The sequence below is a fragment of the Notothenia rossii genome, assembly GCF_949606895.1.
Source record: "Notothenia rossii genome assembly, chromosome: 3".
Lineage (NCBI taxonomy): Eukaryota > Metazoa > Chordata > Actinopteri > Perciformes > Nototheniidae > Notothenia > Notothenia rossii.
The window spans coordinates 89,299,481-89,323,958 of NC_136901.1; the positions used below are offsets into that span (position 1 = coordinate 89,299,481).

The 24,478-nt window shown below is 41.0% G+C and overlaps 1 protein-coding gene across 3 annotated transcripts; it reads left to right on the plus strand.

The window, feature by feature from the left end:
- Nucleotides 1–2,966, plus strand: LOC307031817 (Fc receptor-like B). Of its 3 annotated transcripts, XM_079669253.1 has the most exons (10): nt 6–496; nt 805–1,059; nt 1,233–1,355; nt 1,475–1,490; nt 1,590–1,678; nt 1,834–1,884; nt 1,967–2,023; nt 2,104–2,163; nt 2,526–2,614; nt 2,734–2,966. In XM_079669253.1, exons 1-9 carry the CDS (start codon nt 391–393, stop codon nt 2,606–2,608), a joined length of 840 nt encoding a protein of 279 aa, XP_079525379.1. In that variant the 5' UTR covers nt 6–390; the 3' UTR covers nt 2,609–2,614; nt 2,734–2,966. The 3 variants fall into 3 exon arrangements, with proteins under 3 accessions (XP_079525380.1, XP_079525381.1, XP_079525379.1); XM_079669254.1 differs by lacking the exon at nt 1,834–1,884 and having other exon boundaries at nt 1–496; XM_079669255.1 differs by lacking the exons at nt 1,834–1,884; nt 1,967–2,023 and having other exon boundaries at nt 1–496.
- Nucleotides 2,967–24,478: the final 21,512 nt, after the last annotated feature.

Consider the following 24,478-nt stretch of genomic DNA (forward strand, 5'->3'; position numbering starts at 1 on the left):
TTAATGTTAATGTTGTTGCACATCACCCCCCACGCTACTACCACCCCCCCAAGTATATTTCAAATCTGTGGGAAACACTGAACACATTTGTGGTGTGAGATTGAGGCACTGGTACTTTCACTTTAGTTTGTTCCCGTTGGTTTTTTCAGGGTAAATTAAGTGGCAGTTTTGCCATACCAATGCATTGTCTTCTTCAGTCTGCATGGTTTAAATGTCCCCTCTTTGTGTGTTTCAGAATTGAATTCAGCAGCGTCTCTCACAGTGAGTCCTGACAGTGTGCAGCACTTCCCCGAAACGTCTGTGTCACTGAGCTGTGAGGGAAACTCCACTGAGTGGAGAGTGAGGAGGTTTACGAAATCATACCTTTATCACTGTTATTCCTGGGGGACAATGACTGGATCCACATGCACAATAACCAGCAGCTGGGTTATTGGAGTGTTCTGGTGTGAGTCTGAAACAGGACAGTTCAGTAATGCAGTCAACATCACTAAAGATTGTGAGTTTTAATTATTTAAAATGTTTGTTTCTGAAGTATTATGTTGTTTTGAAATGTGAAGGTGACAACAAGCATTTGCCAAACGTCTCTTCAAATTAGTAAAACTTCATAAAAAAGAACAATTTGCGAAGTGATTTCCAGGGTTACTTCTCTCAAAGATCAAAGATACTATTCTGTGTTTAAATGTCCTCATACATCTACCTGACATTTCAGCTTCTGCCAGACTAGGCCAGTTGTGCATAAACATATTAAATCTGCAAAAGCTGATGACTCTGTCAAAGCCTTTTTATTCTTTGATTTCTTTTCAGATGATGAAATGATCCTGGTGAGTCCTGTCCGTCCTGTGGCTGAGGGACGTTCTGTCACTCTTAGCTGCAAGTTCAAGACAGGAACTGTTCTTTATAATGTGGATTTCTATAAAGATGACAAACTCATCCAGAGCGATACCAGGAAGGAGCTGAACATCTCTGCAGTGTCAAAGTCAGACGAAGGCTTTTATAAATGTAAAGGGAGAGATCCAGCAGATGGTAGGACGTCACCAGAGAGTTGGTTCTCAGTCAAATGTAAGTATGATTTAAAAACCCTTCCTTTTTTGTAAGCTGTGTTACAGTCTGAGATAAAGAAAGCTTAGTTTCATCTGAATTAAACTGTGTTTGTTTAAGAGAGATGTTTTATACAGTTAATCTATAACAGGAACGTTTAATATAAAATAAATATTAATAAAGATTACTTATAGTAGCAGCGTCCGGGCCTGGAAAAGCCTCTCAATTTCCCATTCTTCTGATCGTTGGGCTGCTTGGTGGAGTTGTACTGATTATTCTCCTGCTGCTGTTCCTGTATTTATACAGAAAGTCAAAAGGTGAGATCATTTTCTTCTGATATCAGATTGACTCTAATGTAACCACACGTACTGTTTTAACAGTAGAACACTTTGCAAAACATAATAACATAGCAGCAAATGTCTTATTTTTTTAACAGATCCATGCTGTATCAGGTTGGTACAACGCTCTTTTTAATTTTGTTATGAACATGACAGCAGTGATATGTTCCTTTATAAATCCACTTCATTTACTACATGTGTTTTGCCCACCAGATCTCAGAGGACCAATCAGAGCCCTGCTACCGACCACATGATCAACCAGGACGAAACTAACCAGAGAGAAAATGCTTCCGTTCTTCAGGGTCAGCCTGAATCCTTAATACGTTTTGAATGTATTGTTAACGTTATTAACCGAGGAGCATTTCCATTTCTCATTGGTTGTTTTTACAAATGTAGGAGTTCATATATTATAGAGGGATTTCAATATGAATTTGGTTTGATATAGATTTCTCTTCAGATAATGCCTGTCTCTATGAAACAGTCAAAGGCCCTGAAGAACCTGCAAATGGTACAGTATAGTAAATATAAATAATGGAATATGACAATTCAAGGTTCACTCTTTTAAATATAAAATAAATTGTATATTTCAGATGAATCCAGGGATGTGACATATTCTTTGCTCGAGCTCAAAAACATTTCTAAGAAGGGTGAGTGTTTGAATTTATGTTGTAACAAAAACATGTAATAAGTTTTGTCTTTTCATGCTTTCTCCTGATCCGTCTAACAGAGAAGAAAAATGAACCGGAGGATTGTCTTTACTCACATGTGAAGATGACATCAGCTGCAGGTATGAAGAAATACTACTTGCTTTAAGTTTTTGTTATTGTGCCTGCTAGGGTGTCATTTTTAAATGTGCCACAAGGTGTCGCCAAAGTCGGCAATGTTCAAACCCTACAAAAAACGTTGTCAATGTTTGTTAAGTTTATTTTCTGTCAATTCTATACATTCATGAAAAAAACATCAGGGCATATTACATTTCATTCATCTGTTTCCATACATGTATAACTGTTGTGAATCATCATGAGCAATTCCTTCTATCAAACTATCACTTTACCCTCTTGGGAGGAAAATGTATACCAGTACATTTTCATTTTTAACTGGGGGGGAATACTGTAAAAAAATAAATAATAATAATCTCTTAATTCATAGGGAAGTCAAGTCCTGCACCAGCGGATGAAAGTATTTATTCTGAACTCAAACCAGGAACAGCTCTTGGTAAAATTGCAGCGTAACATCATGTAAGTATTTGGATTAATCACTTTATATATTTCAGATATTGTTAAATATATTGTAAATGGGAGTAATATGTCAATTCTTTAAAGGATTAAACCTTTTTTCTTCTTTGGTTTTCTTTCAGATCAAACAATGTCTCTTCTGTAAGGACAAGACGAGTGGAAACAACAAACCAAAACGAAACCTTTGTTTATTAAACCTTATCTGCAGCTTTGCTCTCCATTTATCAGCCAGTATTTTGTACAGTTCATGTAATCGCGGAAAATGTGAAATAAATGCATCGTAAGGCTTTAATCTGTTTATTTTAAAAAAGTAAGCTTTGTTTTGCATCAATAAACTTCACTTTAATTGTTTCTAGATTTTTCTTTACACAAGGTGTTTGTTTTGTTTCATCGTCCTCCCTTTTGTTTTGGTGATCCAGTACAGTCATGCTTTTAGGTGACAGGAATAATTTAGAGGTGCAAGAGCTGAGATATGACCAAAAAGATGTCACTTTGAATCATCGGCCTTGTTACTAGTGATGAAGCAGAAGAAACATCTAATATTAGAGGTTTACAGGATGGCTATTTTACCAACAAAACCTGACTTTTGTCTTCTGTTTTTAGAAGATAAATGATCAATTATCAGAATTACAATTGCAATAAAGGTCAGGTAAAGAATGAAAAGAGGTTAAATCATTCTGCAGTTGTCTCGATGAACCATCTAACTGTTGGCGTTAAATATATCTGCCTGTGAAACACAAGTATAATACTGCCATCCATTTTTACTTGATTATGAGTTGAGCAAAAATGACTATTTACTCTGCCTTTTTGAAGTGGGATCTTGGTAGAGAGGGAAGTTCAAATGTATCTGCATTGCATGAGCATGAATTAGTCATGCCAATATAAAACAGGAAGGAAAGAGAGACTAGTTATTCTTAGGAAATGTGTAAATAACCAATGAGCTCATGTTGACATCAGATTTCTTCCCACAGTGCTCTGTCAGTCTTCCTGAATTTTCTTCAAGTGTTAAAGTGGACGTATTGTGGTGGCTGTCCATTTCCAGCCGCCTCCTTGGGGATGTTTTCCCTTTGCCTGTTGTGTGGGCGTGGTGGCTGTCACTCTGGCTCCCGGCTCACCTGCTGCAATCAGCTGTTCACCCTCACACCTGATTCTCATCAGCCATCTACAACGGCATATCAGCAGAGGCTCCACAACCTGTCGGCGCCAGATCGTTGTTAAACCACAGTGGTAAACCTCCAGGCTACTCAGCATGATCAGCTACCTTATTTCTGGATGTTCTGACGCTAACGTGTTTTCTTCCTGTGCTCCAGGATCATTCTCTGACCGCCGTGTTGTCGTCACCAGCCTCCACTTCCTCGCCACTCCTGCCGGATTATCCTTCCCGCACCTTTTGTTCACTAATAAACCCTTTTTGAACACTCTGCCGTGTCCTGCGTTTGGGTCCTCTCAGATACCGTAACAGAACGATCTGGCCAGCATGGACCCAGCGGACACAGGCCACCAGTCCAAGACTGCGGACGAACTCAGCCAAGCCCTGGCCAGTCAAGGCGCTCTCGTGGGGCATCACGCTGTGGTTCTCCGTGAGGTAGTGGAGACTCTCCGGAACCTCTCCGCTAACGTGCAAAGGATCGGCCCGCAAGTAGAACTGCTCACCACACAGTATTCTCCTCCGCAGCCCGCTGCACAGCCGGCAGCCCCTCCTCCCGCTCCTGCCGCACCTCTCTATCAGCTACGAGAGGCCGTCATTCCCACACCGGAGCGATACGCTGGAAATTTGGGGATTTGTAGAGCCTTTTTGTTCCAGTGTACGTTAGTTTTTGAGCAGCAGCCCAGTACTTATCATACAGATGGGGCTAGGGTAGCATACGTAATGAGTCTGTTGAAGGGGAGTGCTTTAGATTGGGCTACAGCTGTTAGGGAGAGCCAGCCACACATTTGCTTATCATTTGATACTTTCATTTCCGAAATGAAAAAAGTTTTTGATCACCCGGTACGAGGGAGGGATGCTTCCAGGCGCCTTCTTTCTCTCCGGCAGGGCTCCCGTAGTGTAGCCGAATTTTCAGTTGAGTTTAGAACAGTTGCTGCAGACTCAGGCTGGAATAACGAGTCATTGCAGGATATTTTTCTTCAGGGGCTGAACGAAGCAATTAAAGACGAGCTAGCTGCTAGGGATGATCCAGTTAGCTTGGATAATTTAATTGCCACAGCTATCAAGATTGATAATTGCCTCAGAGAGACACGTAGGGATAGGAATAGCCGTCACCCCAATCCCAGCTACTCCTCACCTGATCCCCAAATTGGGACTGCCACTGCCCCAATCTCCAAAAGGTCAGGCTCGTCAGTAGGTGTTGGGATTCTGGCGAGCCCTTCCTCCTCTCTCAACCCCCGACCCAGAACGCAGCTAGAAGCCGTGCTTTGCTGCAACCAACAGTTCCTACCTCTGCTCGCTTTAGTGGACTCGGGGGCGGACGAGAATTTTTTGGACATTAATATTGCAGTTCAGGCAGGAATTCCCTCCGAAGTGTTAGATTCACCTCTTAATGCTAATGCTCTTAATGGTAAATTCCTGGCCCAAGTCACTCACCGCACCTTGCCAGTAAACCTCATTCTGTCTGGAAACCATCGTGAGGTTATTCAGTTTCACCTAATTTCCTCACCTCATGCCCCCATAGTGTTGGGCCATCCCTGGTTAAGAACACACAACCCCCAGATTAATTGGGTAACTGGCAAAATCCTTAGTTGGAGTTGTTTTTGTCTATCCTCATGCCTGCAGTCTGCCCTACCGCCTGCAGAGACCGCCACTCCACCACCCAAGATCGAGCCGCCTGACATGTCATCTGTCCCCACTGAATATCATGACCTGGGAGAAGTGTTCAGTAAACAGCGAGCTCTTTCTCTTCCCCCTCATCGACCCTACGACTGTCCCATTGACCTTCTTCCCGGGGCCCCTCTGCCTTCCTCCCGTCTGTTCAACCTGTCTCGCCCTGAGAGGAAATCCATGGAGAGTTACATCCATGACTCCCTGGCTGCCGGTGTCATCCGTCCATCCTCCTCCCCGGTCGGAGCTGGTTTTTTCTTCGTGTCCAAGAAGGACCGCTCACTGCGGCCCTGCATTGATTACAGGGGTCTTAATACCATCACTGTAAAAAACAGATATCCATTACCCCTCATCAACTCTGCCTTTGAACCCCTCCAGGAAGCCACAATTTTTTCCAAACTGGATCTCCGCAATGCCTACCACCTCGTCAGAATCCGAGAAGGGGACGAGTGGAAGACGGCCTTTAACACACCACTCGGTCACTTCGAGTATCTGGTAATGCCTTTTGGACTGATGAATGCCCCAGCAGTTTTCCAGTCGATGGTTAACGATGTGCTCCGTGACCTCCTCAACCGATCAGTTTTCGTCTACTTGGATGACATCCTTATATTCTCTCGTAACCAGGAGGAACACATTATCCACGTCAGGCAGGTGCTGCAGAGACTCCTGGAAAACAGACTCTTTGTGAAGGCGGAGAAATGCGCATTCCATGTCAACACAGTCTCATTCCTGGGCTACATCATTGAGGGAGGAAAGATTATGGCCGACCCTGAGAAGATCCAAGCAGTGGCAGGGTGGCCAAAACCAACCTCAGTGAAACAGCTTCAACAGTTTCTTGGTTTCGCCAATTTCTATCGGCGCTTCATCAGAGACTACAGCAGAGTGGCGGGCCCTTTAACCAGACTCACTTCCCCTACAACTGGCTTTTCCTGGACCCCAGAGTGCGATGCAGCCTTCTCGGAGCTAAAGAGACTCTTCACCACTGCCCCTGTGCTCATCCACCCTGATTCCTCTCGCCAGTTCGTTGTGGAGGTTGATGCCTCCAACACCGGGGTAGGCGCAGTTCTTTCCCAGCGCTCGGAAAGAGACCAAAAATTACACCCTTGTGCATTTTTCTCCCGCCGCCTCACTCCAGCTGAGAAAAACTATGACGTGGGTAACAGAGAGCTGTTGGCTGTCAAACTTGCCCTAGAGGAGTGGAGACACTGGCTGGAGGGAGCTGAGCTCCCTTTTATTGTATGGACAGACCACAAAAACTTGGCTTACATCCAAACTGCCAAGCGCCTTAACTCCCGTCAGGCTCGATGGGCTCTGTATTTCGGTCGCTTCTCATTCACCCTTACCTACCGCCCAGGGTCACGGAACCTCAAGCCGGACGCTCTCTCTCGCCAGTTTGCTTCCGAAGAACCAGCTGCCGGTCCAGACACCATCCTGCCTGCCTCCTGCGTGGTAGCGGCTGTTACTTGGGAGATTGAGTCACTTGTTAAGGAGGCTCAGCGGGCGCAGCCTAACCCAGGTAACTGCCCAGCTAATAATCTCTTTGTGCCTATCTCTGTCCGCTCCAAGGTCCTGCAGTGGGCACACGCCTCCCGTCTCTCGTGTCATCCTGGTGTCCATCGCACACTGTTTATCCTCAGACAGCGGTTCTGGTGGCCTTCCATGGCTCAAGACACCAGGGTCTTTGTTGCTGCCTGTACAGTATGTGCCCGCGCCAAGTCCTCCCACCAACCTCCCTCTGGTCTGCTTCGCCCGCTGCCAGTACCTAGTTGCCCTTGGTCGCATGTGGCCTTGGATTTTGTTACTGGACTTCCACTCTCACAAGGTAATACCATCATCCTAACTATTGTGGACAGATTTTCCAAGATGGTACACTTTGTTGCTCTCCCCAAGCTTCCCACAGCCCGAGAGACTGCAGATCTTCTGGTCAACCACGTTGTTCGACTACATGGAATCCCCACCGACATCGTTTCTGACCGGGGTCCCCAGTTCATTTCCCACGTTTGGAAAGTCTTCTGTCGGGCTCTGGGAGCATCGGTGAGCCTGTCGTCGGGTTATCATCCTCAAACAAACGGGCAAACGGAACGGGCCAACCAGGACCTGGGAGCGGCTCTCCGCTGTGTGGCTTTCAGGAACCCCTCTTCATGGTGCCCACATCTGCCATGGATCGAATATGCCCACAACTCCCTGTCAAATGCAGCCACAGGTATTTCACCTTTTCATTGTGCCATGGGTTTTCAACCACCCCTGTTTCCAGCACAGGAAGAGGAAGTTGCTGTTCCTTCCATTCAGACCCACCTTCGACGCTGTCGTAAGGTGTGGAAGGACACCCGAGCCGCCCTGCTCCGTTCCGCTGCCCGCAACCGCCTCATCGCAGACCGTCACAGGACCCCGGCCCCCAACTACTTACCAGGTCAGAGTGTTTGGCTTTCCTCCAAAGACCTCCCACTCAAGACAGAGTCTAAAAAACTCACGCCACGTTATGTCGGCCCCTTCATCATCGACTCTGTTGTTAACCCATCTGCAGTCAAGCTCAAGCTTCCCCCACACATGAAGGTTCACCCTACTTTTCATGTTTCTCTGCTAAAACCTGTTGCCAGCAGCCCCTTGTCTCCTCCAGTGACTCTTCCCCCACCCCCCCGCATCATCGATGGTCACCCAACCTACACCGTCAGGCGATTGTTGGACGTTCGTCGCCGTGGAAGGGGATTCCAATATCTTGTGGATTGGGAGGGCTATGGCCTGGAGGAGAGGTCTTGGGTTCCCCGGCGAAACATCGACGACGCGTCCCTGGTACGGGACTTCCACCGGGATAACCCTGGTAGACCTGGTAGACCAGGTAGGCCGCCTGGAGGCGTCCCTTAAGGGGGGGGTACTGTGGTGGCTGTCCATTTCCAGCCGCCTCCTTGGGGATGTTTTCCCTTTGCCTGTTGTGTGGGCGTGGTGGCTGTCACTCTGGCTCCCGGCTCACCTGCTGCAATCAGCTGTTCACCCTCACACCTGATTCTCATCAGATATCTACAACGGCATATCAGCAGAGGCTCCACAACCTGTCGGCGCCAGATCGTTGTTAAACCACAGTGGTAAACCTCCAGGCTACTCAGCATGATCAGCTACCTTATTTCTGGATGTTCTGACGCTAACGTGTTTTCTTCCTGTGCTCCAGGATCATTCTCTGACCGCCGTGTTGTCGTCACCAGCCTCCACTTCCTCGCCACTCCTGCCGGATTATCCTTCCCGCACCTTTTGTTCACTAATAAACCCTTTTTGAACACTCTGCCGTGTCCTGCGTTTGGGTCCTCTCAGATACCGTAACACGTATGTGTATGAGAGAGAGAGTCTGTGTTAATTTTGGCAGCTATTTTTGATTTAGTCTTAGTCTTTAGACGAAAATGGTTATTAGTTTTCGTCACATTTTAGTCATTCCTATCCTTCGTAGCTTTAGTCTAGTTTTAGTCGACGAAAACTCAAAACGTGTTAGTCAACTTTTAGTCGATGAAAAATTACATTTTAGTCAACTTTTAGTCAAAATGTGTCTCTATACGTACTCTCTGAACGCTCCGTCCCCGGCAGATCTCTGTGTCCGCTGCAGCGTGTCTGTTAGGCCCCGCCCCCCGCACACAGAGAGACACAGGGAGATCGCTCTTCTGGAGTGAAGAGAGCGGAAATAATGATATTGCAAGTCAGAAACGTAAGATGCATTTTGACAGACAAGATGGACACTTGGGGGAAAATATGCTGCGTTTTGAATGTCCGATAGTCCACCATTAACACCTTAGTCCCGTCTCGTCAACGAAAAGTAAATATACATTTCGTCATAGTTTTCGTTATCAAGAATCTATTTTTAGCTCGTCATCGTCTCATCTTAGTCATGTAAAAAAGTCGTTGACGAACATTTTTTGTCATAGTTTTCGTTGACGAAATTAACACTGGTGAAGTTGGGACACACTTTGCTCTGCACGCTGGGGTTATTCTTTGAGTACTTTTCAGACCCCTGAGCTAGGCCATTCCCTCAACTAAATGTGCTTCTTCTTTAGCCACTCCTGTGTTGCCTTGGCCGTATGTTAAGGTTTATTGTCGAGCTGGAAGACCCATCCATGACCCATTTTCAGTGTCTTGGCTGAGGGAAGGAGGCTATCGGCCAATATTTCACGGTACATGGCCCCGTACATCCTGTACTCGATGCCGGAAAGTCGTCCTGTCCTCTTAGCAGAGAAACACATTTCGTCCTGTTGACTGTTGGGTTGCTTTGTGGAGTTTTACTGATAATTGTCCCGCTGCTGTTCCTGTATCTCTACAGAAAATCAAAAGGTAAGAACCTTTTCATCTGATATCAAATGAATTAAACTATAATTACTCAAAATCTCACATTACATGTACCGGAAACCTTTGCAATTTAAGAAAAATGTGACTAATCAAATGTTTTTCCTTTTTTCAACAGATTCAGTCTTCATCAGGTCGGTACAACCCTCTTTTATCTCATTTTGAACATTACAGCAGTTACATGTTGAAGTCAATCCACTTCATTATCTTCATGTGTATGGCCCACAAGATCTCAGAGCACCAATCAGGGCCCTGCTACAGACCACATGATCAACCAGGATGAATTTCAAAACCTGCCACAATATTCTACTCTCCTCCATGGTCAGCCATTGTCCGGTTTAATAATATGATTTATTTGAACTTTTTGTCTTAATTGTGATTAAAATGTGGCTTGATTTTCACTTCTCTGTAAGTGATCGTTGTCTCTATGAAACAATAGGAGGGCCTGTAGAAGCTGGAAATGGTACAGTATTTCCTCTGTGTTTAACATGGAGTAATACAAATACTACTGCAGTGGCCAGCAGTGTCTAAATAAAGTACAGGAATTGTCCTTTGATACATTATTTTAATCCTTCTACCAGGTGCCTGTAATGAACCAGAAGAGAGCCTTTACTCAAATGTGGCAGCAGGTAATGTCAAGTACAAAACACTTTTAAACATATACACATAAATATACGAAAAGCTTTCATAATGTGTTGTGCTGCTTGCCACTTTCAGCAATGAGCAAATCCACCAAATAAAGCTTTTACACTTGTTGTGCATTGTTATACCGCATGTTGTTTTCCAGTAATGTCTTGGTTTAATGATACATTACTTAAAATATCATAATTATTAAATGGCAAATGTAAATATGTTCACACACAAATGAATTGGCATTAACATACATTGTTTTATTCAAAAATAGACAGTACCTTGAGCAGAAGTGACCAAATGATAATAACTTATTTTGGTTTTCTTCCAGATCAATAAAGACATCCTCATGGACAGAACCAATGGAGCGGATAAAAACATGAAAAACAACATCCTTGTTTCAGCAATTGAGTGTATTTGCTGCTTTTGTGTAAATAGCGCAGTGCCTTTTAAAAAAAGCCTTTCTAGGAATATGGTGAATGCTTTGCAATTCAACTGCACTTACTTTCTGTGTACTTATATTTAGTGTAAAACATTGTACTACCACCTTATCTGTTAAATGTCTGATTCAGATCATGTGGCTCGAACCTTGTTGTACATTGAGTGATATTAGAGCCAGATACTAATATATGCATTATGGACACATGCTTTAGCACTGTAGATGCACACAGTGGACCCACAAATATATTATTAATAAAACCCAAATGCAATTATACCTGCATGTACTGTTCAGTGAATGATTCTTACTAGATGCTACCACAGGGTGCCCACAAATTATCTAATGCTTTGATTTTATCAGCAGAAGTAGTCTCTGGCAAAGGCCAAAACATCTGAAGTCACAGCAGCAGCAATAGGTCAAACAAACTTTTCAGATTCAAAGGAACTGAAGCACACACCTTTTACAATGTATTGGTTTTCTTTCAGATATTTAGGGCCCGTTTTTTGTTTTTTATTTGTAAAAATAAAAATAACTTGGTTTATCTTTTCTAATTTTTAATAATACAAATGTTCTGTATTGTGTGAAGCAGATTAACCAAAATAACTAAGAACATGATGGAATTTCTCATGCGCTTGTCACCAATAGAAAAACATCAACCCACAAATCTTATCTTTATTGCATGATTTCAATGCAATCAAAGCAGTAAAGCCTGTCCAGGAAGAAAACAAGGCAGAACATTTTATATTTTTCAAACATGTTATTGTCATTACAATTTTTAAATGGAAACCAAAACCCTCTTAAGCCCAAGCCTGTTAAAAAAAGGTTGCATTTTAGTGCATTCAATCTTGCTACAGAGCATAGGAATGGCCTGCTCTGATATTTGAAAACGGAATTGCAGTTTTATTGCTTATAGATTATCAGAACATTTCAAAGGGGACACAGACACATTGGATATTAACCTATGGATTAACTACAACATCGTTTTTATCATTTTAATGCCATTGAAGACCATTTTTGACCAGACAAAACCAAGGTAAGCCAAGCTAGCGTTTTAGGCTAACTAGCGCCACATGTTTTGATGTACGTTTTTGATGATAACGTTGCGAGTTTCTATCTTTCAGTGTTGAGGTGGGTATCATTAGATTCTGTGTCTTTACGATCATACACGATGTGTTGGATGTGCAGCTAGGATAAGTAATAAGGGAGCTAGGAGTGATTTTCGGTGCAGTATTAGGTTAGCATTTTTCGTTCGGGGCTAATTCAGAGGGTCAGTGTTAGCATTGTGTGTTTTTTTTGAAAAAAAAATGAAAAAGATCAGTTAAATGAGTTTTTTCCGTTATATGTATATAAAATATGCGTAGTCTATTAAATATTAAGGTTTCTTAGACGTTGTTTCCTGCAAATGACGCGATTTTGGCCCCGGAACCGGGTCCATGGGGCTTAAGAGGTTTTAATGCACTTAAAATATAATCTGTTTTCTGCTAGTACTTTCACTTTATTATCTTGTATGATTTCAAAATGTGAATATACGTTACTGAGTTTCTTGTCCATGAGCATGGGCGTAATTTCCACTGAGGACAGGGGGGACATGTCCCCCCCACTTTTCAAAATCCCGTTTGTGTCCCCCCCCACTTTTCAAATGTGTTTTAATTTTTTGTACTTAAGTGCTTATCGCCAGGGAGGAGCACAGCCTCTGTGTGTGTCTGTGTGTTTGGCACTAGTGCATTTTGAGTGAGTTAGAGGGAGCGAGAAAGAGAGAGTGCACTAGTTACAGGGATTTTTGTTGTTAGCATCTGGTGCTAGCTCAGAGCTAACGGACATTAGAAGCTGTTTCTACAACAAGGAGAGGGAGAACTCTCGCCTGTCAGACTGAGAGGCTGATTACTACAGCTCAGTGAGGTAAAGGACTCTGAGGGTTTAGATCAGGGGTGGGCAACCTTGTTCATATGAAGTGCCATTAAAAAGAAATTGTGATCAGTGTGCCGACGATCGTGAATTGTCAACAGGGGGGCGGGTAAGCAGTTTGTGGACCTCTTTCACCTGTCAGCACAACTTACATGATGCCGTTAATAATTGTTTAAACGGCATAATAATAATGACGACCTTTCCATTCTGTGATTCTCCAGAACACACCGATGGCCAGTCCGCCCCTGTGTAGCATGTTAAAGAGAGCGGGGCTGCGTCGCGTGCACGGCTTCCTTCTGCAGGTAACGGGGAGACGCGCTCTGGCGGCGGTCTCATTCAGGATCCAAAAATACAATTTAAATATTTATTCCACTTATTTATTCCACTTATTCCTAGTGTGCCACTGGTTACGGTGCCAGGGGTTGCCGACCCCTGGTTTAGATAGTTAACTTTAGACTAAGTTATCTCAGTGGGTCTCAAACGGTTTGGTCACCATGTATGTACATATTTCCAATGCACACCTTTATTTAATATAGTTATAAACAATAAGGTAGGAAATCATTCCAGTGTGTACTAGGACAGTACAAAATAAAAAATACAGTTTAAAAGGGAGTGATTAGTCAAATATGCATAAATAAAAGAAAGAATGCTATCTAGGTAAGATAAGATAAAGTAAGGAGAGAGGAGGGACTGAGATGTTAATAAAATAAACAAGTTTAAATTATTTGTTATTGTTTGTGATCAAGGATTTTTGATTATTTAAATATATACAGTTCTGTTTCATGAGTGTTGAGTGCTGTATCCATACATCTCTTAATATCCCCTCAAAGTGCGTGTAAACGTATACAAACAATATGCTGGATGTAGAGAGATGGAAGAAGGGAATCTACTGACGCACTACCACAAACATTACTTTGTCCAATTTGTAGGGATGTAACGATATACCGAATATCGCAGTATCGCGGTAAATAAACTTCCCAATACCGTCGTGAGACTGACAAAATCTACCGCAATTTTCAAAAAAAATTAATTAAAAAAAAATATATTACTTTTTGTAAACACTTTTTTTTTTTTTAAACCTTTATTTAACCAGGTGGTCCCATTGAGATCATCGATCTCTTTTTCAAGAGATACCTGTCTAACATGGCAGAAAGTAGGTTACAACATGAAAATAAAACAACAGATAACACAAAAGGACATCGTATTTACAGGGCTACATTTAAACACCTAGAGACATTGACAAGTATCAACCATATATTTATATCTCGCCCTGTCAATAAGCCTGGCGTTAGACTTTTTCGCTGTCCGTCATTTCGACAGACAGGATCATAAAATATCCGTCATAATCCCTTATTACCCGTCGGGTCTGAAAAGTTCACGATAGAGCATGCTCGTGAACTGTCAACTGGGGGGGGGGCGGTGTTATGCCGTGTGTGCATGCACCTCGCGCGACGCGCACAGCGTAAAGCAAGACCTCCCAGACATGTATTGATCTGTACGGCAAAGTACGGTTTGGAAACTATATCATTTCCTTTTGGAGGGCATGCATAACATGGCATAACACCAGAGCCTCGCTGCGGGGAAACGTTGGTGCTGTTCCGAGTTTGTTCTAATCTGTCAAAATGACAGACTGCTTTCAGATTTTTCCGTCATTGTTAAATAAAATATTCGGTTAACGCGACCACTGGTGTCCCAGCAACATCAGTACCAAGCGAGAGAGTTTTTTCCAGAGCAGGGGATATTGTAAATGCCCAAACATCCCAGCTTATAAATACCTGGAAATGTGGACATTCTCATATTCCTAAAAAACGGTCTGATGATGCTGAGTGAGTGACTAGTGAGTTTGAGTTGAGTTACTTGAAAAACTAAAGTGAAACTTGATTTATTTTATTGCAGGGTCTGATTATTAAATGTCCTTGTTTATTTGTGAGATGCAGTGGCATAAAGAAAATGCTTACTTTGTTTGGTAGTACTAGTAGGTACAAAAACACTGGTTTTCTTGTTCCAGTCTGTTACTGTCACTTTGTTTTTGACTCTTTAAAATACTGCTATCCTACAAAAATGCTGTAAAAATCAGATTTATTATGTAATAAAAAAACATTTTCCCAGTAAAAAAATGTTTTATTGAAAAAAAAAATCAGATTTTTTTTCTTCTTCCCTTTATTATTCAATATCGCGATAAATACCTTACCGTGGACTTGTTATCGCGATATTATCGTACCGTGAGTTTTTGGTATCGTTACATCCCTACCAATTTGTGTAAGTATGTTTTACTGAGGATATTTATTTAACTTTTTCTCCAGTCACTGTGCAGTTATAATAGAAGATTGTTTTAGATATATGACCACAAGGTGGTGTCAAACTACTTTATCTGATACTTTACCTACTCTACACAAATAGTCCTTCTGAAGTCTGGCACCAGAGTCTGATGTCATGTAACTCCTAACTAATAACTAAACAATTGACTGCTTACGGTTCACTTCCTTAGCTTAGCACTGATGCATGGAAGTGGAAGCTTTCCATTTTGACTACCCACCACATTTAAAACTACACAGCTACTGAAGTGTTGTGGTATTATTTATTTCGACCATTTTTATGGAATTAACATAATCTTTGTTCGACTGTGGATCAAATGTTGCACCTAGAAAAAACATATTTTCGTTATTCAAATGATTGATTTATTACTAATGATATAGATATGAAATGTAGCTCCCTTAAAGTAGATAGAGTCTATCTCGAGGAGGGGGCTGGACTTTGTCTCTCTTCACATTCACTTCTCATAAAGAAACTATGAGAGTGGGTGAGGTTGTTTCTAAACTTAAACTCGAACTCCTCCGTAACACTCCATCACCGCATTTCAACTATTTGGTTAAAGCTGTTACACACATTTTCATATAAAATAATGGTGAGAAGGCCCATGGATTATAAAGTGAGAATGACGCCTGCAATTGTATCTCCTTCTTAAAACTGTATGCACTTTATTTTTTCTAGAAAGACTTTATGCAGCAGCCTTTAGAGAAGCATCAAGGATATGTTAACAACTTATCTCTGTTCATCATTAGAGGATATCTAAACCAAGGTGCAAAAAATGTGCTGTGTTAAAATCTGCTCAGTTGTGTGAGCTTTGTGTAAAAGGGAAGGAAGCCCTGACCGTGTAAAGAAGTTAAAAAAAACTCTGTAGTTCCTGATTGCTCTTCATATGCTGCAGTTTCAGTCTTTCTATTTGCACAAAGTAGAAGAATTTCTCAGAAGCAGATTCTCAGTGTTGGATGTGAAGATGGGACACACTTTGCTCTGTCTACGGGGTTTTTTCTGTGAGTACTTTTCCTGTTTTAATTGCCATTGATAAAACTTTTTAAATGCCTGAGGTTAATATATATTTCTGTCAGTTTGATAATGTCTGATTTAGTTTCATACTTATTTCAGTTCTGTATTTACTTTACCGTGGACAAGCTCAAGGTAATTATACAATTTTCATACTTTTTGTTTACTCATTCTAGACAAATCTACTGATGTAACTCTCCAAACAACATGCGTTTGGTCAATGTATAAAACTGTTTTTGACAAAAAGAAAACACATTTTACTTTTTGTTTCTTGTAAAGGAAAGCAATAAAATCTATCTAAATGTATCAGGTAAGTGATCAAAGTAATACCACCATGACCAAGTTCAATAAAAACATTTTTCATTTATTTATGAGCCATGTTGATGTGAACACGCAGTTTGGACAAGTTCTAATATATACTGTAATTTTCTGACTATAAGCCGCGCCTTTTTTCTCATTTTTCGACGCTGCGGCTTATATAACGGTGCGGCTAATCTATGGATTTTTACAGCTAACGGCCACTAGGGAACCTCCTAAATCTATGGATTTTACAGGTTACAGTCCACTACCTTTAACTCTATGGGCTCTATGGCCGGTCCGCGCCCCCCAGCTTTAAGCGGCGGGCTGCGGCAGCAAAAGCTGCAGGCCGGAAAAGAGTGAGACAGGTAGCGCGCAAAAGTAAAAGTGGAACCGAGAGTGGTACGAGAGACATAACGAGAGCAAGACAGACAGACATTACGAGAGCGAGACAGTTTGTCCCCGTACCACTGGGTGAAAACCACTGCTGTAGATCACTGCCGGTACGTGCGCTGGGAGCGCACCGTTTAAGTTTGAAAGTTGAAAAGTTTGTGTGTCTGAAACGCTATGTGATACAGTACAGTTTACACAGCACATGTTCTGTAGCTACTATTGCACTAAATGGTAACACTTGAATACGTTATGCAAATATGCAACTTGTTTGTTGAAATGTTAATAAATGGGAGCTTCCTCAAACAGCCCTCTCTTTCCCGACAATCCCCTCTGTGCACGAACCCTTACATATGGTAATTAAACATTAAAACACCTGCGGCTTATAGTCCAGTGCGGCTTCTATATGTACACATCATTCAATTTAGCTGCTGCGGCTTATATTCAGGTGCGCCTTATAGTCCGGAAATTACGGTAATCTGTAAATTATTGTAATGTTTAAACGGTTAAACAGCTCCACTGACGGTTTTTTACATACTGTATGCAGAAACTATGTAGGATCCAAGGAGTGCATGTAACCCAATTATACATCATAATGTTATCATTCTGTGAAATGTTGTTTTCCAACAGACAGACCTAAGGCTGTCCTCACTGTGTCTCCATCATGGCCGAGTCCTGGAGCCTCAGTAACTCTGAACTGCAGCGTTGATCATCCTTCTGCTGGCTGGAGCTTCTACTGGTATAAGGCTGTTCCCCAACTGTCATACAACTCCTACAACTCCTACAGCTATGAGCTGCTACCTGGCAGCGAGAATGGGACTGAACGGCATCTCTTCATCATTGATGGACAAACACACACAGGAGGATATGTGTGCAGAGCAGGAAGAGGAGATCCAGTGTATTACAGTTGGCAGAGTGAACCTAAGTTTGTCTGGTCTGGAGGTCAGTATGTTCTGCCTTTTTCTTTCTTTCTGTAGTTTGTACCACCATTAGGCCAACAAATGTCTTTCTCAAAGTTTGCCTGGTCTTGAGGTTTGTTTTGACTTTTCCATTCTTGCAAAATGGAACAAAGTCACTTATTTTGGGAACTTTTCTTTTACACCAGCATCAGGTCATAGTTCAGTTTTCAAAACCTTTCTCTAAAACAGAATGATGATTGACTGATTCATCTTCTGGACTTGACTGCATTTGAACACAAAATAATCTCTTTTCATCCTGACACATGAGTTGTTGTTCGCCATGGTTCAAACCTTAGACTTTGTAAATCCAAAAACTAATAATATAAGGCTTCTAGAATACATTAGATATAAGTGGAAAGTGTTTTCTTTACTTTTTTAGTTTGGAATATGTTTTAAGATATTTATCTGCTGGTTAAATAGTTTAAGACATAAACAATACATATAATTAAACACATTTGTAGTGTGAGATTGAGGCACTGGTACTTTCACTTTAGTTTTCCCCCTACTTTAGTTTGTTCCCGTTTGTTTTTTCAGGGTAAATTAAGTGTCAGTTTTGCCATACCAATGCATTGTCTTCTTCAGTTTGCATGGTTTAAATGTCCACTCTTTGTGTGTTTCAGATTTGAATTCAGCAGCGTCTCTCACAGTGAGTCCTGACAGTGTGCAGCACTTCACCGAAACGTCTGTGTCACTGAGCTGTGAGGGAAACTCCACTGAGTGGAGAGTGATGAGGTTTTCTAAATCTGACAACCTTTATCCCTGTTCTTCCTGGGGGACAATGAATGGATCCACATGCATAATAACCACCAGCTGGGTTAGTGGAGTGTTCTGGTGTGAGTCTGAAACAGGACAGTTCAGTAATGCAGTCAACATCACTAAAGATGGTGAGTTTTAATTATTTAAAATGTTTGTTTCTGAAGTATTATGTTGTTTTGAAATGTGAAGGTGACAACAAGCATTAGCCAAACTTCTCTTCAGATTAGTAAAACTTCATAAAAAAGAACAATTTGCGAAGTGATTTCCAGGGTTACTTCTCTCAAAGATCAAAGATAATATTCTGTGTTTTAATGTCCTCATACATCTACCTGACATTTCAGCTTCTGCCAGACTAGGCCAGTTGTGCATAAACATATTAAATCTGCAAAAGCTGATGACTCTGTCAAAGCCTTTATATTCTTTGATTTCTTTTCAGATGATGAAATGATCCTGGTGAGTCCTGTCCGTCCTGTGGCTGAGGGACGTTCTGTCACTCTTAGCTGCAAGTTCAAGACAGGAACTGTTCTTTATAATGTGGATTTCTATAAAGATGACAAACTCATCCAGAACGATACCAGGAAGCAGCTGACCATCTCTGCAGTGTCAAAGTCAGACGAAGGCTTTTATAAATGTAAACGGAGAGATCCAGCAGATGGTAGGACGTCACCAGAGAGTTGGTTCTCAGTCAAATGTAAGTATGATTTAAAAACCCTTCCTTTTTTGTAAGCTGTGTTACAGTCTGAGATAAAGAAAGCTTAGTTTCATCTGAATCAAACTGTGTTTGTTTAAGAGAGATGTTTTATACAGTTAATCTATAACAGGAACGTTTAATATAAAATAAATATTAATAAAGATTACTTATATTAGCAGCGTCTGGGCCTGGAAAAGCCTCTCAATTTCCCATTCTTCTGATCGTTGGGCTGCTTGGTGGAGTTGTACTGATTATTCTCCTGCTGCTGTTCCTGTATTTATACAGAAAGTCAAAAGGTGAGATCATTTTCTTCTGATATCAGATTGACTTTAATGTAATCACACGTACTGTTTTAACAGTAGAACACTTTTGCAATGCAAAATAATATAGTAGTACTTTTTTTTTTTTAACAGATTCATGCTGTATCAGGTTGGTACAACACTCTATTTTATTTCATTATGAACATGACAGCAGTGATATGTTCCTTTATAAATCCACTTCATTATCTTCATGTGTTTTGCCCACCAGATCTCAGAGCACCAATCAGGGCCCTGCTACAGACCACATGATCAACCAGGACGAAATTCAAAACATGCCACAATATTCTACTCTCCTCCATGGTCAGCTATTGTCCAGTTTAATAATGTGATTTATTTTAACTTTTTGTCTTAATTGTGATTAAAATGTGGCTTGATTTTCACTTCTCTGTAGGTGATCGTTGTCTCTATGAAACAATAGGAGGGCCTTGTAGAAGCTGGAAATGGTACAGTATTTCCTCTGTGTTTAACATGGAGTAATACAAATACTACTGCAGTGGCCAGCAGTGTCTAAATAAAGTACAGGAATTGTCCTTTGATACATTATTTTAATCCTTCTACCAGATGCCAGTAATGAACCAGAAGAGAGACTTTACTCAAATGTGTCTGCAGGTATTGCAAGTACAAAACACTTTTATACATATACACATAAATATACTAAAAGCTTTTATAATGTGCTGCTTGCCAGTTTCAGCAATGAGCAAATCCACCAAATAAAGCTTTTACACTTGTTGTGCATTGTTATACAGCATGTTGTTTTCCAGTAATGTCTTGGTTTAATGATACATTACTTAAAATATCATAATTATTAATTGGCAAATGTAAATATGTTCACACACAAATGAATTGGCATTAACATACATTGTTTTATTCAAAAATAATAGACGGTACCATGAGCAGAAATGACCCAATGATAATAACTTATATTGGTTTTATTCCAGATCAATAAAGACATCCTCATGGACAGAACCAATGGAGCGGATAAAAACATGAAAAACAACATCCTTGTTTCAGCAATTGAGTGTATTTGCTGCTTTTGTGTAGATAGCGCAGTGCCTTTTAAAAAAAAAGCCTTTCTAGGAACATGGTGAATGCTTTGCAATTCAACTGCACTTACTTTCTGTGTGCTTATATTTAGTGTAAAACATTGTACCACCTTATCTGTTAAATGTCTGATTCAGATCATGTGGCTCGAACCTTGTTGTACATTGAGTGATATTAGAGCCAGATACTAATATATGCAGTATGGACACATGCTTTAGCACTGTAGATGCACACAGTGGACACACAAATAAATTATTAATAAAACCCAAATGCAATTATACCTGCATGTACTGTTCAGTGAATGATTCTTACTAGATGCTACCACAGGGTGCCCACAAATTATCTAATGCTTTGAATTTATCAGCAGAAGTAGTCTCTTGCAAAGGCCAAAACATCTGAAGTCACAGCACCACCAATAGGTCAAACAAGCTTTTCAGATTCAAAGGAACTGAAGCACACACCTTTTGTACAATGTATTGGTTTTCTTTCAGATCTGTAGGGCCCATTTTTTGTTTTTTATTTGTAAAAATAAAAATAACTTGGTTTATCTTTTCAAATTTTTAATAATACAAATGTTCTGTATTGTGTGAAGCAGATTAACCAAAATAACTAAGAACATGATGGAATTTCTCATGCGCTTGTCACCAATAGAAAAACATCAACCCACAAATCTTATCTTTATTGCATGATTTCAATGCAATCAAAGCAGTAAAGCCTGTCCAGGAAGAAAACAAGACAGAACATTTTATATTTTTCAAACATGTTATTGTCATTACAATTTTTAAATGGTAACCAAAACCCTTAATGCACTTCAAATATAACAATTTTTCTGCTACTACTTTCACTTTATTATCTTGCATGATTTCAAAATGTGAATATACGTTACTGTGTTTCTACATTGTCCATGAGCATGGGCGTAATTTGGAAATGTCCCCCCCACTTTTCAAAATCCCGTTTGTGTCCCCCCAACTTTTCAAATGTGCTTTTATTTTCATTTTTTTGTACGCAAGCACTTATCGCCAGGGAGGAGCACAGACTCTGTGTATGTGTGTGTGTGTGTGTGGGGGGGTGTGTGTGTGTGTGTGTGTGTGTGTGTGTGTGTGTGTGTGTGTGTGTGTGTGTGTGTGTGTGTGTGTGTGTGTGTGTGTGTGTGTGTGTGTGTGTGTGTGTGTGTGTGTGTGTGTGTGTGTGTGTGTGTGTGTGTGTGTGTGTGTGTGTGTGTGTGTGTGTGTGTGTGTGTGTGTGTGTGTGTGTGTGTGTGTGTGTGTTTAAAAAAATTCCCCCCAAAGGCCATGAGTTCTGCAGACAGTCAGACGTGTTGCATCAGGCCGGCGTCTTCATCTCAGCCTCAGGTCAGATCCTTTTTTTTTATGACATAGGTGTGTGTAATGGATTGTATAAAGGAGAATACCTTTGGCATTGAATGACATTTTGTGGTGTACTGATGGGATGTGTTAATACAGTAGTTAAGATGTTGACTTTCATCTAAAACTGTTACTTTTTTTGCTTTGGAATTAACTGGTTTAACAGACTTTCTTTGAAGTGTTTATGTTCACATGTGACACAGAGCTCATTTACACACCAGTTGATAAATATCTGTATAAATAAGTCACTGTGGTCTCACTTTGCTCTCCATTTCCCTCTCCTCTCACGGTGTGTTTTCATGCTGCTGATGCTATGACTGTGTGCTGCCAGCAGAGGGAGACAACGCCCAGCTACTCCTCTCCAACTCCTGTGAGGAAGGTCTTTATTACTTTGTAAACATACGTACAGTATTTAATGACTTTATTTGTTTGCATTTTTTTAATATATCTTTTCATTTAACACCTGTTACATTTTTCATGTTCACCTTATGCTATTCCAGAGTAATATGTGTGTGAATATTTCCAATAACATAAGTTCACGTGTTGAATGATAGCCAAACAAAATTCACATTTCAAACAAAGTGTAAAAAAACTGAAGATGTCTGAATAATTTACAAAGCTGCAGTCTGCGAAATAAGTATAGCAAAATAAATAAATAATGTATACGCCTGCAGCTTGTACAAAATGCTGCGGCTCGGCTGCTTACAGGAACATGCAAGCATGAGCACATCACACCTATTCTGGCTTCCCTCCACTGGCTTCCTGTCCACTTTAGAGTTATTTTTAAGATTGTATTGTTTGTTTCTAAATCGCTCAATGGGCTGGCCCCTCAGTACATCTACGACCTCCTAGAGGTGTACACCCCCTCAATGGCTTTGACTGAGGTTGGTTGATCAGCTGCTGCTGGTAGTCCCTAAAACCAAGAAAAAGACCAGGGGAGACCGAGCCTTCTCAGCGGTAGACCCCAGGCTCTGGAACGATCTGCCACCCCATGTCAAATTGTCGCCCACCCTCCAAAATGTTAAGTCCCGCCTAAAGACCCACCTCTTTTCCCTCGCTTTCGAGTCAGTCTGTTTTATTGATTTTTATGCTTTTATTGTCTGTCCATAGCCTTTTTGTACCGTGTGTCGTGGCTTCCTTCCTTGTCTTTCCATCAAGCCACTACGCCTTAAACAGACAGTTCTAACTCGTTTATTTCCTTTAAATTACTCACAGTTTGAACTGTTGCTTGTCCTCCGATAGTTTAGTTGACAAACTTTTGCACATGCAACAAAGAAAATAGGCCTTTACAATATTCAAAAGAAAAAAACGTAAGTATGCTTTCTTTCTTGATAATGCTTGTATAACTTCATAACTTAAAGGGTTGCCTACTTGTACGATTTGTATGTACGTCTACGGTTAAAAACTGTTCCTCGACGGCGTCTCTCAACAGGTTGCCCATGACTGTGGCTTCAGCGCAGGCGCCGTGGGAATTGTAGTCCTTTATAGTGCGTTGACTACAGACGTCACAATTAGGTGGCCTTTCTTATAAAAATCAAAAATACTGGCTCTAACAATACACCTTTTGTACAATGTCTTTGTTTTCTTTCAGATATTTAGGGACCGTTTTTAGTTTTTATAACTTGGTTTATCTTATCTAATTTTTAATAATACAAATGTTCTGTATTGTGTGAAGCAGATTAGCCAAAAATAACTAAGAACATGATGGAATTTCTCATACGCTTGTTACCAATAGAAAAACATCAACCCACAAATCTTATCTTTATTGCATGATTTCAATGCAATCAAAGCAGTAAAGCCTGTCCAGGAAGACAACAAGGCAGAGCATTTTATATTTTTCAAACATGTTATTTAGTGGGAATGCTGTTATCACATTTTTAACATTTGAACTTTAACATTGCGCAGCTCGATAAGGCAGAGTGCGTGATGTCAGAGTTAGAGTGGAGGACAGTTTGAAATTTGCCTTCATATATTTTTTTAAAACTGCCATAATTCCCGAACCCTACATTCCTGAGACATAATTTTTCATGACAAACGTAGGAAAACATCCCGTAGCTTGAAAAATGACAAATAATTAAACAAAATGCTTTTTGAGGGCATGAAGTGACAAAAACGTTCAGCATTCCTCCATTAAAGCCCATTGTAATTTCAGGCTGATATTTCCTCACGGCAGCAGCCGCACACCTTTAGTTAAACTGCCAAAAAGGCCACATTATTAACCCGAAAGTACACAAAAATTACACTTCAGATACTCAACTTCCTTGACATGCTTCACGTTTTCAAATTTCACAGATATCTGTTACGGTTCTTCCACAAAACGCTCACATGTAAGAGGTTCACCTCTCATTCAGAACAATGAAGCCTTTGAAGTCTAGGCACCTCGTTAGCTCAACTATAAACACCTGTGTAATGGAACACGATGATGTCATCACTCCAACAGACATGCTCAGAGCAGCAGACTTCAGATAGCAGTGTGCAAACAGTCCAGCCATGAAGACATCTACGGGACAGTTTTGAGATTTCTTCAAATGCCGATGCCATGGCAACACAATGCTCGCCATGAAACACGGTTTTCTCAAAACTTCAGTGAAACTGCTCCAAACGCCCCAAAAC